At 40.9% G+C, this 15,277-nt stretch overlaps 1 protein-coding gene across 2 annotated transcripts in view; it reads left to right on the top strand.

The window, feature by feature from the left end:
* FNDC3B (fibronectin type III domain containing 3B) overlaps positions 1-15,277 on the top strand; it is a 361,487-nt gene that overhangs the window by 87,602 nt on the left and 258,608 nt on the right. For both annotated transcript variants that reach the window (XM_047099654.1, XM_047099655.1), the window contains exon 3: positions 14,045-14,120. In XM_047099654.1, the coding sequence (XP_046955610.1) occupies positions 14,045-14,120 (76 nt within the window). The remainder of the gene's footprint in view (positions 1-14,044; positions 14,121-15,277) is intronic.

Here is a 15,277-nt window from a genome sequence, read left to right on the forward strand (position 1 = left end):
AATAATTGGGCAGTTAAATGGAGACAGCACAGAGCTGGAGCGGACTGTCTAGCTTTGGGGGCAGGTTGACGAGAAAGTATATATGTCAGTAAAGCTGTCATCAGGGTTCCATTGCTATTATTTTCAAGACATGGAAATTAAATCATGTGAGCCAAACTTTAGATTTGGAGAGTAACGGACTTGCGCTTGTTACCTAGTTATGTTATATGACTTAATTTTTAAGAGGTATCGTTAAAATGTTCTTGTGTTTTCTGAGTAGTTAGAAAAATTCAGCACCGACTGAAGTGTGTTACTACTTCAGACAGAAATTTCTTTGGTCTTTGTGGGAATGTTGAGTTCTAGCTTATGGGAGAAACTGTGACACACTGAAGCATGTGCTTTGCTCAGCGATGTTGTTCGGTAGCCGAACCAGCCAGAGTCGTGTACCTCATACATCTGTCCTGATTTCACCGTTTTACTTTTTGTTTTGCCTTGTCAGAATGGGCCTGTTTGAGACCCATCTTTCTTCTCCTTACCTTGCAAAAAGTCCATATGAAGAGTATCTTTTTGGAATGACTGTTTTGTTGATGATTTATTTGGTGACTTTAGTCATGACTGAAAATAAAAGTAATATAAAATGTGAATATACTAGGAATTATGAAGGAATGGCAGCCATAGGTTTCTTTTGGGGGCTGTGATGGGAAATCAGACCTTAGGCTTATGTATACCCTGTCTGTGAATAATACCTATTTTAAAGACCCAGGGAATCCACTGAGGGTGGAGTTGGGTGATAGAGGACATTATCCCTTAATAGGTGGGGGTTCACATCCAATTTACTTCTCAGGAGTCTCCATTGTCTCTTATTTAGTTAGTTTTTTAGAGAGAGTGAGCTCATGAGCTAGGGAGGAACAGAGGGAGAGGGAAAAGAGAGAGAATCTTAAGCAGCTTCCATGCTCAGTGTGGAGTCTGATTAGGGACTCCATTTACAACCCTGGGATCCTGACCTGAGCCGAAACCAAGAGCTGGACGCTCAACGGACTGAGCCACCCAGGCGCTCCCATGTTCTTCTCATTTTTAAAGTCGTTTCCTCAGGGTCAGGCACTGAAGAGTTTTCCCATTTTTTTATTGACGGCCTTTGCACATCACTGCTTCTTCAAGCTGCCTTGGGACTTCAAAGAGCCTCTCTTCGGGAGACCAGAAGGTAGGCACTACATACACCAGCTTTACCTGCTCCGCCTTTGGACCGGAGCTTTGTTACAGAGGCTCCTTCTGTAATGATTACTCCAACACTAAGGGGCAAGTATGGGATAAAAGATTCTGTAAGTTGGCCTTTTCCAGAGATTTCAGTGCCTTAACAATGTAAAAGATTCATTAAAGGTCAGATATTTGACATTGAAAGAATTCTGAGTATCTGAGTTTTTGGCATTTACTTCAATCTTAAATGTTACTTTGTAAGCTTACTGATCACCAGAAGGCTTTTGGTCTCCACTATGGTTGAGTGGATCTTTCTTAGTGGGCAGTATGTTGAATTGTTGGAAACGATGGCTTTTGATATTTTGATTTCTTTGTTTCCTTTGTGGTGGGGGGGGTAAATGATAACTGCCTGAGGGCTTCTTAGGTGCCCGCGGGAGTTGGTGCTAGGGGCTTACATACCTCGTTTCATCCAGTAATCATACACCCTGATAAGGTGCTGATCATTTTTACAGACAGAACTGGTGGCAAAAAAGGTTAAGTACCTGCAGCTGGATTTGAATCCATTTAGAACCTACCTTTCGAAAAGGGTGTAGAGTTGCTTGGGTTAGGGATGTCTCTTTGTCTTGTTCAGGTAAAAGTTGGGAGAGACCTGGGACCAGTTTTACCTGATAGTCCATGATAAAGTTCATTGGGAAGAGTATTCCATTCTTATAGGATGATGTTCACACGAGCTCTGGAAGGTGGCAGTGATTCTGGGCCTGGAGCTTCTGAAGCTTGCAGGCCACGTGGTAGTGGTGGTGTCTGAGGCCTGGAGGAGGAGTTGGGAGTGAAGTCATCTTAGGCCCAGGTCACCAGAGCCCCTCCCTTTCTTTCCTTAGGGGGATAGTTCTTTCCCTGAGGTTTGCAGCAGAGGCGTGGTTCCCTCTGGGGTCAGCTGTGGAGAGAGACAGTGGTGACCAAAGAAGGGAAGCAGGGGTTCCTTGTCCCAAGGAGCAAGGAGATGACCTTTTTGTCTGCCCTCTTTTCCTCCCAAACCCGGCCTTTCGTTTTCATTCAAAAATTACATCACCCCAGAGGCACAGTTTTTTGTGTCTGAAGAAATCTAACAACTTCTTGTAAGACTTGAATCTATTACATTGTTTGTTTTTCATTCTGAATTTATGATTGTTTCTCTTAACTGAGGTCGAAACTGCAAACACAAAACACCCCAAGTTTATTCTCCCAGGAGAAAGAAAAGGGCCACTTTGCTCCGTGAGCATTCCTTAGATCTCTCACCTCTGCTTACTCTTATTCTCAGGGGGAATACAGAATTAAGTGTCATGCCATATTTGTACCATGAGCCATGAAACGGCACCCATTTGCTTGCCAGTTCCTCGTTTTCTTTGTTTCAGATTGATGAAGGGCTGCTTGGACTTAGTCTCTCCTCAAGATGTTAATTATATGTTTCAAAATCATGTGTTCTGTTAAAAATCACTTACGCATAGCCTTGGAAAGAGAACTGGAGGCAGGGAGTTGCTTCAGGGGTGCAGAATATTGTTTTGGAGGCCTTGGGAAATAAATCTTAAGAGTTAGTTCATTTACCACCAAGACATATTTAGTCAGTGTATATAAACAAAAGAAGTCACAGTGTGCCTGGACATTATTTGTCCCAGATGGAGTTTAAACTTGGCTCATTATACTGCACTGATGTCATGGTGCATAAACTGGCCCCGAATTAGAGCCGCGCATTGAATCTGCTGTGTACTTGTATGTGCTGAGGGCGGGTGAGGAGGAGGGGAGGGGCCGGCTGGAAAATCTTTGTCACATTTTTCGTCCGTTGTCTGCAGAGACTAGTGTCAGTCCTGAATTTGGACTTGGTGCAGAATGAGGGAAGAATTGGAATAATCTGTTCATTTGTACAAATCGGTATGTGTATGCACTCGGGGATATCATTATTCCAAGACTAAGAGTACAAATGCTCTGAGCTTTCCAACAGTTGCTTACAAAGCTCTGATATTAAGATCTAGAAAGGAAAATCTTAAAGCATTTTTGAAGAGCGTTTTTCAGTCTGTTTGTCTTGAAACCTTAAATCTGGACAGTTTCTTTAAACTTTTTAATGGTTTTAAGTATCCAGCTGTATAATTCTGTTTTTCTGGAATGTATGGTGGATAACCTCTCAGGCTACTTGCTTAAGTGTTTAAAAAGGCAAATGCCTGATGCTCCTTGGAGAATGTGGCCAAGTTTAATTCTTCCTGTGTGTTTTGAGAAGGCAGCTTGTGGGTCAGAAAAGGGTCTTCTGGAGTTCTGAGCAGTTAATAGGAAATTTCCACATACTGTGGTGTTACTTTATTACTTTTTATTGCTGACTTTCATTATGATAATCTTAATTAGATGCATTTCCAAGTAATTCAAACCATTTTGTAGACGTAAAGGGCTTAGATTTCAGAACTTCTGTGAATGGATTCCAAAGTCCCTGTTATTGCCTGAATCCACGGAAACTGAACAGACACCGGAATGCGAATGAGTTGGGAGGTGAATTTTTAAGGAAAGCCAGAATGTTTCTCAAACAAAATCTGGTCAGAGGTGAGAATTGGCTGGTTTTAGATTTTTTTTTTTTTGAGAAGATTAAATGCAGATTCAGCTAAAAAAATTATGTATATATGTATATATCAATATATATTATATTTATATATAATATATATAATATATTATATATAAATATATATCACATATTAATATACGATATATTTATATATCACATATTAATATATGATATATTTATATATCGTATATTAATATACGATATATTTATATATCGTATATTAATATGTGATATATATATTTTCTTCAGAGGCCACATTTTTTTCTTAGAGGTTTGTTACTGGTAGAAATTTGAAGACGAGGAATTAATAGTTATTTATTGAGTACATATTATGTGTAAGTCTTGTACCAGGGCTGCATTAGGGTTGCTCTTTTCCTTAAGTGCACATAATATGAGGTATTATCTCTCGTGTGTGTGTGTGTGTGTGTGTGTGTGTGTGTGTGTGTGTGTGTGTGTATGAGTGAGGAAATACAGGGCTAGAAAGGTTAAGTGCCTTGTGTAGCAGAGTGGGACTCAAGTGCCATCTATCTGGTTTGCTCTTCTCACTGTGCAGCTTGGTTATCTTGGCTGATTTTTTAAAATGAACTGAAATTAAAATAAGATGAGCAGAGAGTGACTTAACTACTCAGTGTTTACACGTTAGCATGTTATTTAGAAGACAGCTGTGGCCTGAGTTCCATTTCATTTTACCTCACCATACAGTATGGCAGGAAAAGACACTTAAACGTGTAGAAGTATGTGCCACTGTATATTTATTTTTTTTAATCTAAAATTTCTTAAGATTGGTTTAGCTAATTTAAAGATGGCATTGTAGGTGTGATATGGTTTTATCTAAAATTCTGAGTCCTTAACTTATTCTTTAAAACTTTTTGTGGATGTACGGTACGCTGAAAGGCAAACTTTAACTTCGAGATTTAAAAAGCGAATGGACTAGTGTGAAAACGAATTCTTTAGGAATCAGCAAGTAGATGTTTTGGGGAGATGATTCACTTTGGGCCCTTGAATCCTAATTCTGTTTCCCAATATCCTACCAGTCCTACTTGTCACCCTTTTCTTTTCTTTCTTTTTTTTTGTTTTTAAATTTTTTAATGTTTATTTATTTTTGACAGAGAGAGAGAGACAGAGCATGAGCTGGGGAGGGGCAGAGAGAGAGGGAGACACAGAATCCAAAGCAGGCTCCAGGTTCTGAGCTGTCAGCATAGAGCCCGACATGGGGCTCGAACTCAGACCACGAGATCATGACCTGAGCCGAAGTCAGACGCTCAACCGACTGAGCCACCCAGGCGCCCCTGTCGTCCTTTTCTTGTGGTGCGAAAACCCACCAAAAATGTGGCAGGTGGATGCCTTATCTACTGTGACTGCCTGGTGAGGTGACTGGAAATAAAGGAAAGGAATACCAGGTGGCTGTTGAACACTCTTGGGCTTAGCTTTTTAGAGCAAAAGCCAAGAACCCAAAGCGAAGAAATAAAGGACAGAAAAAGTTGAGGAGGGAGGAGGCACAAGACGGGCGGACGGTGGATGCCCAGCAGCGAGAGCAGGGTAGACACGGAAGTGGCAGCATCACAGAGGACAGAACTAGAGTGATGGGAAGTAGGAAAAACTAAAGTAGTTCCGGATTGCAGAACCACAGACCTTACTACACCTCCATGATCTTAAAAAATTCAGTGTTGGGGGGCGCCTGGGTGGCGCAGTCGGTTAAGCGTCCGACTTCAGCCAGGTCACGATCTCGCGGTCCGGGAGTTCGAGCCCCGCGTCAGGCTCTGGGCTGATGGCTCAGAGCCTGGAGCCTGTTTCCCTCTGTGTCTCCCTCTCTCTCTCTGCCCCTCCCCCGTTCATGCTCTGTCTCTCTCTGTCCCAAAAATAAATAAATGTTGAAAAAAAAAATTAAAAAAAAAAAAAATTCAGTGTTGGTAAAGAGATGGGGCTGAACGTGTCTGCGGCAGAGCCCGTGACCTGGCTAGCCGTATTTAAACGCTAAACCAGCAATTGTTTTTGAAAACTTCAACTTTGAACAGCCTAGTCCCTGAATGATGTCCCAGGTGGATGTTTCATTAACCTCTTTACTGGTCTCCATGTGCCCAGCGTCTCCCATATCAGTTTGAGGTCCCCACACGTGTTGGGGTTGTCTAGTAACGCTGCTTTCCCATTGGGGGGTTCTGCTCACAGGATAAAATCCAGACTTGTAAGTGGGAAGAACAAAGACTTTCCCTAGGTGGCCCTGCTCTGCAGTCTCGCCTTTACGCCTCTGTTCCCTGCATGTGTCATTATGGCCACTTCGGAATTCTAAACACATCCTGCCATCCAGGCCTCCGTGCATTTGCTTGTGTGATTGGTCTTTTGATTGTCCACTTGCAGTCTCTCGCTCCCGCTTTAATATCACTCCCAACTTAACTTTCCCCGATTTCTCAATGCTTCCTTCAGTTTTCCATAGCTCTTTGTAGCAAATAGTCTGATTTTATTACAGTTCATTGTATTTTCTACCCTTGCACCCACACACAAAGAGGACCTCCTCTTTCTTGTCTTGGCATCATCAGTACTTTACAACATGCCTGGCACATGGTAACTACTCAGCAAGTAAATCCTTTCCAAAAATCAAGGCTTCAATAATAGCATTGAGCACTGATGTTAACTAAGTGTCATTGATGGAAAGTCAAGGGCTGAATAAGTGATAACGTGCTGTGTAGTGGTGGGGAGGTGAAGCCCTCTCTGTTCCGTAAAATCCTTCCAAATCCCTAGAATAGGACTTCTTTGAATTCATTTCTGATTTTATGTTAGTGGGCATAAGATACCAGGCAATAGGAGTGCCAATTTTAGACAATTGAAAACACATAAGTAATATAGAAAAGTTAGCTCTGTCATTAGAATATTTAATGACAAAATATTGGGCACTGATTTCCTGTCAGAAGGATGAGAATTCCCCTTGGGCACATTATTTCTTGATTATATCTTAGTGGGGGAAGAACAGTGTTCAATGAATGACATGGCCAACATTGAAATAGGTTTAAAAATATTAGAATCTTGGGAATATAGGCAGTTAAATCTGTTTCTTCACTGAACTGGCCTTGAGATTTTTTTTTCTTTTTAATCTTTATTTATATTTGAGAGAGAGAGAGAGAGAGAGAGAGAGACCGTGCAAATGGGGGGGGGGGGTGGGCAGAGAGAGAGGGAGACACAGAATCCAAAGCAGGCTCCAGGCTCTGAGCTGTCAGCACAGAGCCCCACGTGGTGATCAAACTCACGAACTGTGAGATCATGACCTGAGCTGAAGTCGGAAGCTCAACCAACTGAGCCACCCAGAGGCCGCTGGCCTTGAGATTCTGATAGTAGAGTTGTTTGTTTAGGTTCAATGCGTAGCTTACCAGACTTGCATGACATGAATTATTACCACATCAGTGTGGGTCACATTGATCTTTCTCTGCCGATCAAAACTAGACATGAGGTGGCTGGATCTAAATGGTGGGGGACATTTTCGATTCAGTGTGCAAAAAGCACATGGTAGGGCTGGTTAGTGAAAAGTGGTCTGAACTGCCCATTCGCCATCAGTGTGGTCGGAACCCAGCCTGTGGACGTGGGGTGCCTGGATGGAATTGAGGGGGAGAAAGGGGTTGTATCTCACCTGATGGGACATTTTTGAAAAGGATTAACCCCGAAGTAGTGATGACAAGAATCACATTTTGTTCTCAGTGAACATAATTTTCAACAAAGGAAGAAGCGTTCTATTTTTGGCACTGAAAAACTGGGTGAAAAATTTGTTTATTAAAGTGAAAGATAATTATTTAAAGTAAACATCATGGTGCTTCAAATACTCAAGAATATCTGGTGGCTGTTACTTTTAGCTAGGGAAAAACTATACTTAAGCGTACATAGAATTTTGGTCTTTTATATTCTTGAGTTTTATCTTGAAAGTCCTGTAGTTGAAACCTTAGATTCTGGCATTTGTGGCCCTCTTAAAAGAGGCTTTTAACCTAGTTTTGGCCATCTATGTTACATTTTGCATTTTTTCCATTTAAGTTAAGGCTATATTTTTATTCTTAGCAAACAGCAGCTCTTTTTGTAATAGAATCTCTTTATTCAAGGCAGTATACAATTAAAGAGAGGAGAAATGTATGACTTCTTACAAGCTGCCATTGTATTCTCTTTATAGCCCTTACCACTATCTATAAAGGTTTTATTTTTGCTTAAACACTACCCACCCCCCACCTCTCCTCATCCCATGTTAAGTTCTGTTTGTCAGCCTGAGGTGGGCAGAGCTTTGTATTGTCTAAGCCTCTATTCCCAATGCCTGGAGGAATGCCCAACCCATTCTGGCCGCTCATTGCTACTTGCTAAAATTAATAGAGATACAGTAGTAATTTTTCTGAGGACACTTGTTTTGTGAAATGGACTTACTGAACTCTTTTGAATGCATATGTTTTCAGCAGGCACTGGCATGATTTCAGTGCATAAAAGTGTCCTCCTTGGTTTGATTTCTCTTCCCTTGGTTACCTGTTAATCCATTCCTGCCTTTTTTTTTTTCTTTTTTTCTTTTTGGTTAATCACAGATGACTTTGGGAAACATAGAAGCTGTGGTACAATCTTTCCAGGAGTCCTCTTTTATTTTTCTTATGCCTCCTCTTGGCCCATGAGAACTGGCATCTAGTGATTGTGATAGTCCGTCATTAGCTCATTGGTTCATCTTAGGATTCTAGGGGAATTCAAGGACTTGACAAGGGCTTTATGAGAATAAATCTTGCTCAGTATAAAAACAACTGTTTGTTGTTAGGTAAGGGTTTCCAACTGCCATTTTGGGCAGTTTCTGACTGCTATATTGGCTCTGGCTCAGGGAGTGGGCTTAGATTTCCTAGAAGAGAACTCGTCCTCAGAACATGTCTCGGAGACATGCCTTTGACCCAGTTAAGTGAGTTCTCTCCTTATAGCTATTTATTAAAGTGTAAAGCATCTTCATGAAGAATTGACTTTGTGAAGCCCATGGCTATCAGAGCAGGGAATGCATGTGTTAGAAGAGAAGAGCGTGCATTTTGGTCAGATGGGGCTGGATTCCAGTGCTAACTCTGTCATTTTGTAGTTTTGTGACTTTAGACAAGTTTCTTACCTTTCTTCAGCCTCAGTTTCCCCATCTGTATAATTTGGTTAGTAATACCTACCTGGCAGACCACAGGGCTTTAATAATAACTGTTTATGTAATTATCGAAAAAAAGCTGTTAAAAAGACTTTATCAAGTAGCCTCATCATGCTGAGTTAATTTTAGAGCTATGTAGTGGTCTGATGAGGAGGCCAACTTTTGAACCTGCCATTCTTTGAAGAAATCAAACTATTAAAAATTTTGGAACATTGGAGAATTCTTGCTCCTTGCTTTAAACGGAACAAGTCCAGGGGTGCCTGGCTGGTTCAGTCCATAGAGCTTGCGACTCTTGATCGCGAGGTTGTAAGTTCAAGCCCCACGTTGGGTATTAAAATCTTTAAAAAAGAAAAAATTAACTGAACAAGTCCTAAAGCTCAGGAAGAAAACAAAACAAGAGTATTTGTCATATCAGTGTTATAGACCAAGCCCCAGCTTCACATCCCATGCAAGTCCCTGTGCCTTGACCCAGTGTGTAAGTACTTTTGGAGGCTTCCTGGTCTTACATGTTTTTTTTTTCCTGCCAGCTTTGGATTCAGGTTTCAGGTAGGACAGCTGAGCAGATGAGGCAGTCAGTACTCTCCTATTATCTTCTAGTACATTTCTATTTTACCTGTCACATTTTAATCTTAGGACATTTTCTTTGTGTATATTATTCCCACAAAGATAATTATTGGTTATTTGCAGCTCATCTTTTCCCTTTTCCTGATTCGGAGCCAAGAGAAGGGACGCAGAAAATAAATGATGCCTACTTTTCAGTTTGTTTGAGGCCAGCTCTGGTCTCTAGCCCAGACACCAGGGTCTCAAAGGTGGATTGATGGATGGTTTGGGCCTTCCAGGGTCTGGGTGGAGCTTTGCCAGGATTTCTCTAGAGTTTGGGAATCTGGAGGGAGGGAGGGAGGGAGGGAGGGAGGGAGGGAGAGAGAGAGAGAGAGAGAGTAAGAGAGAGAGAGAGAGAGAGATAGATAATTCAGAAAAAAAAGTGCTGCTATTCCTCTCATATAGTCAGAAGTCATTTTTCCAAAGTTATTTGATATTCTTGGATAGAATCCTTCCTTACATGGAACTCTCCTGCAGCTTTTAGGTTATATCATTTTTTTTCTGCCTAAAAATATCTGTTGAATAATCATAAATGCTGGCTCCAAGTGTGGAGTGTTCATTTATACATAAAACTGCTAATAGTAAGTAAGACCAGCCTCATAGAGATGGCAAGTGGAGAAAGCATCAGAAATGAAATGGGATCCCCTCTCCTAGCACAGTTTATATCTTGATTGTCTGGGTACTGGATTTAACTTGTAAGGAAGCTGCAATGTAATGTCGCATCTTGGGTCAGTCAGTACCATTCTCCAGCAGAGGCTTTTGTCATGGACACATCACATGGCAGTGACCGGTCAGGGGGCTGGTCGTTTTTTATTTGAGGCGTACATTGGGAATTTGCCTCCAGGAATAGTCTTAGATACTATTGATCTGGCTAACCAGCCACCCACAGTTTAAATTGCAGAAGTAGCTTTCCTTTTCCTCATCTACTGGGTAAGAAGCCTAGTTAGATTTATACCTTTTAAGGAAAGATCTGTTAACACCTGTTTCAGTAGTCTTGTTAGGCAAAGCTTTGTCATGATGCTCTGTAGCCTTTTAGCGAATAATATTAATTCTACCTCTTGTTTTATTGTTGGAAGATTTTAGAAGAATGGTCACTTATTTTTCATTGATTTTTGACAAACTTGCCTCTGGTTATCTTGGGCTGCTTGGTTCCTGTAGCCCTGATTTGAGACTCATCTGATGAAGCAAGCATAGCCTGAAGTATGCTCTTGTGATTTGATTAACATGGTTCTATTTTAATATCTCTGGGGACAAAGAATATATCAGTGGTTAAAATCTCTCTCTCTCTCTCTCTCTCTCTCTCTCTCTCTCTCTCTCTCTCTCTCCCTCTCTCTGTCTCTGTCTTTTCCTCCTCTGACAAGACACAGAATGCAGCACGAGTTGTTTTAATGCTGACTTTGGAAAAGCAGGAAATTCTTAGTGGACAAAAAATGATGAGGTTTGGGCAGTGATAGGATGTTTTACGTTATGCATTTCTGAGAACTTGTAATAGTTATGTCTGTCTGCTTTGTGGCTAGAGAGAGAAAGGAGGGAGGGAGGGAGGAGGGCGAGAGAGAGAGAGAGAGAGAGAGAGAGAGAGAGAGAGACTGCTATGATAGGAAAGGTTAAGTGCCAGGGAGCCTGCCAGGATGTGACTCACGCTCCTCAAGGCTGGGTGATGCAAGACAAGGCTGCTGCTGTCTCATTCATGTCTGTTGTCAGAGACAGGTCCCCGGGCACTGGTGTGTGTCAAAACTTTTTTTTTTAATCTCTCCTTTATTGACAGTGAAAACAGCAAAGTGGTCAGTTGGCCTCAGGATCATAAAATGCCTCCTTTTATAAAAACTCCATGCCAAGATGAATACGGTTTGCTCCAATAATGACTTTTGCTCTAAGAAAAATTGATACTGGGACACAGGTGATTTGCCTGGTTTCTGAGGTAACTTGGTAGATTATAATCTGGTTGCCATAGCAACCCAGCAGCAGGGAAAATTACAGGGGCTAAACATTTGAAGAGTGGTATTTTAGTAGGATGCTTAAAAGCTCTTTACCTATCATCTTTCTCCCTGAAGAAGCGGGGTGGGGGTCAGGAATTGGCCTCCGTAAGCAGAGAAGGGATGGCATAAATGGCTTTTGGAGGCTGGGTGCCTCAGGGCCATTCTTTGAATTGTGGCCTGGTGTCAGTGACCGCCAAGGAACCGTTACACTCTTCATGCAATGTGATAAGCAGGTAATGGGACAGAATCTGGAACATACCCCAATTCAGAAATCCCTTTTCTTGCCCGGGACTTTCCATGATACTGGTGAAGTGTACGTTGAGAACCGGCATTCGGGACATGTTGTCTGACAGTTTTGAGAGTGGTGGAAGAGAGTACGTGAATCGGGGATTGTCAGAGAATATCTGGGGCAGAGTCTTGGTGTCCTTTGATTTTTTTTTTTTTCCTCCAACCTACTAATTCTACAGGCATGTAGTATACGTCTTATCCCGAGAGGTTCCACATAAGCAAATGGTTTCTGCTGTATTACAGTGATGTTGGAATTGGTCTAAGGACTTTTAAAAAGACCTAGGGAACTTTCTTTGTTGGAGTGTCTTTTTGTATTCCATTGTAGTCGAGTTATGTCCTATGTTTATGTGAAAATAAAGTTAAATCAAAACTATTTTCATGTTAAGAATGACTTTAAAAGCTCAGTTTCAAGAAAGCAATTGAAATGTTTTAATCTCTCTATGGAGATCTGAAGGGATTTCCTTTTGAGTTCTTAAAATGGCACAGTGTGTTTACATTGGTGAGAATTTGAATACTTAAGACTGAAAGATTATTGACACAGTTACCGTACAGGAAAAATAAATTGCCTTGAAACCACCGTTACAATTCAAGATAATGAGAAGCACCAGGGATGAAACTTGGACTGCTTTTCCCTGAGTGATCTTGTTTTCTCCAGCTAATGTATTTCCTGATTTAAATAATTACAATATCCCAGCAGTGTCTTCTGTGGGGAATTATTAGAAGAAGGAAAATACATGGATATTAAAGGTTTAGTTTTTAAAGATCAAACAGCTTTGATCTCAAACATTTTTACCAAACATAAATTATGGTACATACAGTAAATAATGTTATCTTTTTAGGGTGAACATTATGAAAGCTTAATTTCTAAGTTAAAATAATTGTTTGCGATCGTTTTTCCTTTATGTTTTCAGACTTTCATTCCTTAAATAGAAATGGTTATCAAGCACATACTCTATGCCAGGTACAGTTTTGAATACTTCTTTTATGCCAGGCCTTGTATTTCTAGAGCCAATGTTAAAGAAAGAAGGACAGACCCTAAAATAATGGCTTAATTGCAGTTGTAAATTCTAGGAAAGAGAAGTGTAGGGGTGTGTGTGTGTCTGTGTGTGTGCGCGTGCGTGCGCACGCGACATAGGGTGGGAGACCCAACCTGTCCTGAGAGGCAAATGCCACTTTTCTTTGGTTTGGTTTGGGTTTTTTTAGATTTTAGTTTTAAGTAATCTCTACGCCCAACGTGGGGCTCAAACCTACAACCCCAAGATCGAGAGTAACAACCCTCTACCCACTGAGCCAGCCAGGTGCCCCAGCAGACCATACTTCTTAAGCTGACAAGAATGAATAGGCATTAGGTGGTCAGGCAAGGAGTAAGGTGGGTGGTAGGCAGTGAAGGACGACAGGAAGATTATTACAGGCAGAGGGAACGGTATGCTTGATGGTTTCAATGCAGGGAGGGACAAGGCTTGCCCCGAGAGCTAGAAGATGAATATGACCCTGACATCCTTTCAGTTTCCAGAAACGTACAGTAATTATTTTAATAGTGTTAACCTTGCACATGATGATTTTCAAGTACAGGTTTTAAGCTTGGATTACATCTTTTAATTTGTATTTAGATATAAATTAGTGATTTTTTTTTTCTTTTGTTACCTAAAGGAACGAGATTAGAGCTAAAACTGTAAGGCTCTTGAAAGAACATACTTTGCCATTGCTGTGCTTGGTCTAGTCTTGGAAGTTGTCTGCTAATATTAAATATTTATGTTCACTGACATTTAGATAATAGACTTAAAGATTTGAGAGTTTGAGGCCGATTTGTGATATTATTCATTTATTTTATAGTGTGTATCATTATTTCTAGATCTTCCAAACATTTTTCTTATAAATTGCTTTCTTTGTTTACACAGTAGAATCCTATAACCCAGGTCAGTAATGGACACTTGGGAACAATAGTATACAGTATACAATAGTGTTTAGGCCAGAACTATATTTCTCTGTGACATTTTCCTTTATAAGTATAGTTTCTGGTCTTTTTTCTTCTTTATCTGTTGTTTCTAAATTAGTGAAAGAAAAGAAGGAATTGTGTGAAAGAAAAAAAAATGAGTTTTTAGGAGAATTCACTTAGCTAAATTCAAATGCACATACTTCTCCCCCTTAAATTTGAACCAGGTCTAAGACGTATCCTAAGTTTTGTGTTTATACAGGATTCCGTGCCACATACTTCCTGTCTAGTACATAAATTCAAGTAATAAAACCGTTGAAGAGAAACCCCAGATGCTCTAGTATTAAATTGAAATTAATGTGTTATTTTGGCAGGTCATTCTCGTTCAAGTTAATCCAGGTGAGACTTTTACAATAAGAGCGGAGGATGGAACGCTTCAGTGCATTCAAGGTAAGGAAGTTTCTGTAAGCCTTCTAATCAGAGGGGTTTCTCCTTTATTTATTGTTTTAAGGAAGTAAAGTTTTTCTTTGTGTCTGCATGTTCTTTTCCAGAAGTAAAATTTATCTTGGATTTTTTAAAAACTTTTTTATCCTTCTGTAAAATAGGGTCTCCTTACTGCTGACGCAGGCCTGTGATGTGTCAGGGACAAAATCAAAATGCCTCTGGTATTCTGTCGGCTTTTACGTGAATTAATTTAACTTGGGAAAGCTTGCAGTATGTTAATATATTATGGAATTTGGAAAATGTTGAGATTTTGAAAGACTTTAAATTCTCAGCTGAGAACACGAACTTGTTCAAAGTAGATACAAATTTCAAATATATATTGTGATGCTAACCAGATGATGTTTTTAGAGGTAAAGTCTGTATGAAGTGTCTGTTATTTGCTACTGATTAACAGAGGACTCTAAAATTTAGTGGCATAAGACAACAACGTTGATCATCTCACAGTTTTTGTGGGTCAGGGATTTAGGCACAGCTTCACTGTGTCCCATGGCCCCGGGCCTCTCAAGACGCTGAAATACAGGTGGGGGCTAGAGCCACAGTCATTGGGAGGCATGGCTAAGGGTCAGTCTGTTTCCAGGCAGGCTTGAGTGGTTGTTGGCAAGATCTAGGTTTTTGTGGGCTATTGGCGGGAGGCTTCACTCAGTTCCTTGCTAAGTGGCTTCTGCACGTGGCAGCTGGCTTCATCAGAGCAGCAACTAGAGGGCAAGAGGGCAGTACTAGGTCCCACCCACTCGAGAAAGGGAATTGCACAGGGTGGGAGCACTGGCAGGAGGGAATCATTGGAGGCTTTTTAAGAGCTGCTCGCCCCGGTCTTCCCTCTGCCCCTAGTAAATTATGTTCCTCCATATGCAAAATACTCCCTTGCAAGTTCTCTGTTACAGCATCAACCCCGAGTCCAGAATCTTGTCATCTAAGTAAGTTCCAGGTGTAGGGTGACACTCCTTGGGTGTAGTTCTTTCAGTACAGCTCCTAGGGCATTTCATTTAATTTCTAGTTGTGTAAGACAATGCCTCCTCTCTATAGTTCACTTTGGAAAGAAGTGACTTAGGTAGAGTTCCATGTGGGAAGCTCAATCCAGATCTGTAGTTTGCCTGTAAACTCTA

This window comes from Lynx rufus, unplaced genomic scaffold (genome assembly GCF_022079265.1).
Source record: "Lynx rufus isolate CCGP_SWC_20201006 ecotype Redwood Valley unplaced genomic scaffold, mLynRuf1.p SCAF_5, whole genome shotgun sequence".
In the NCBI taxonomy this organism is placed as follows: Eukaryota; Metazoa; Chordata; class Mammalia; order Carnivora; family Felidae; genus Lynx; species Lynx rufus.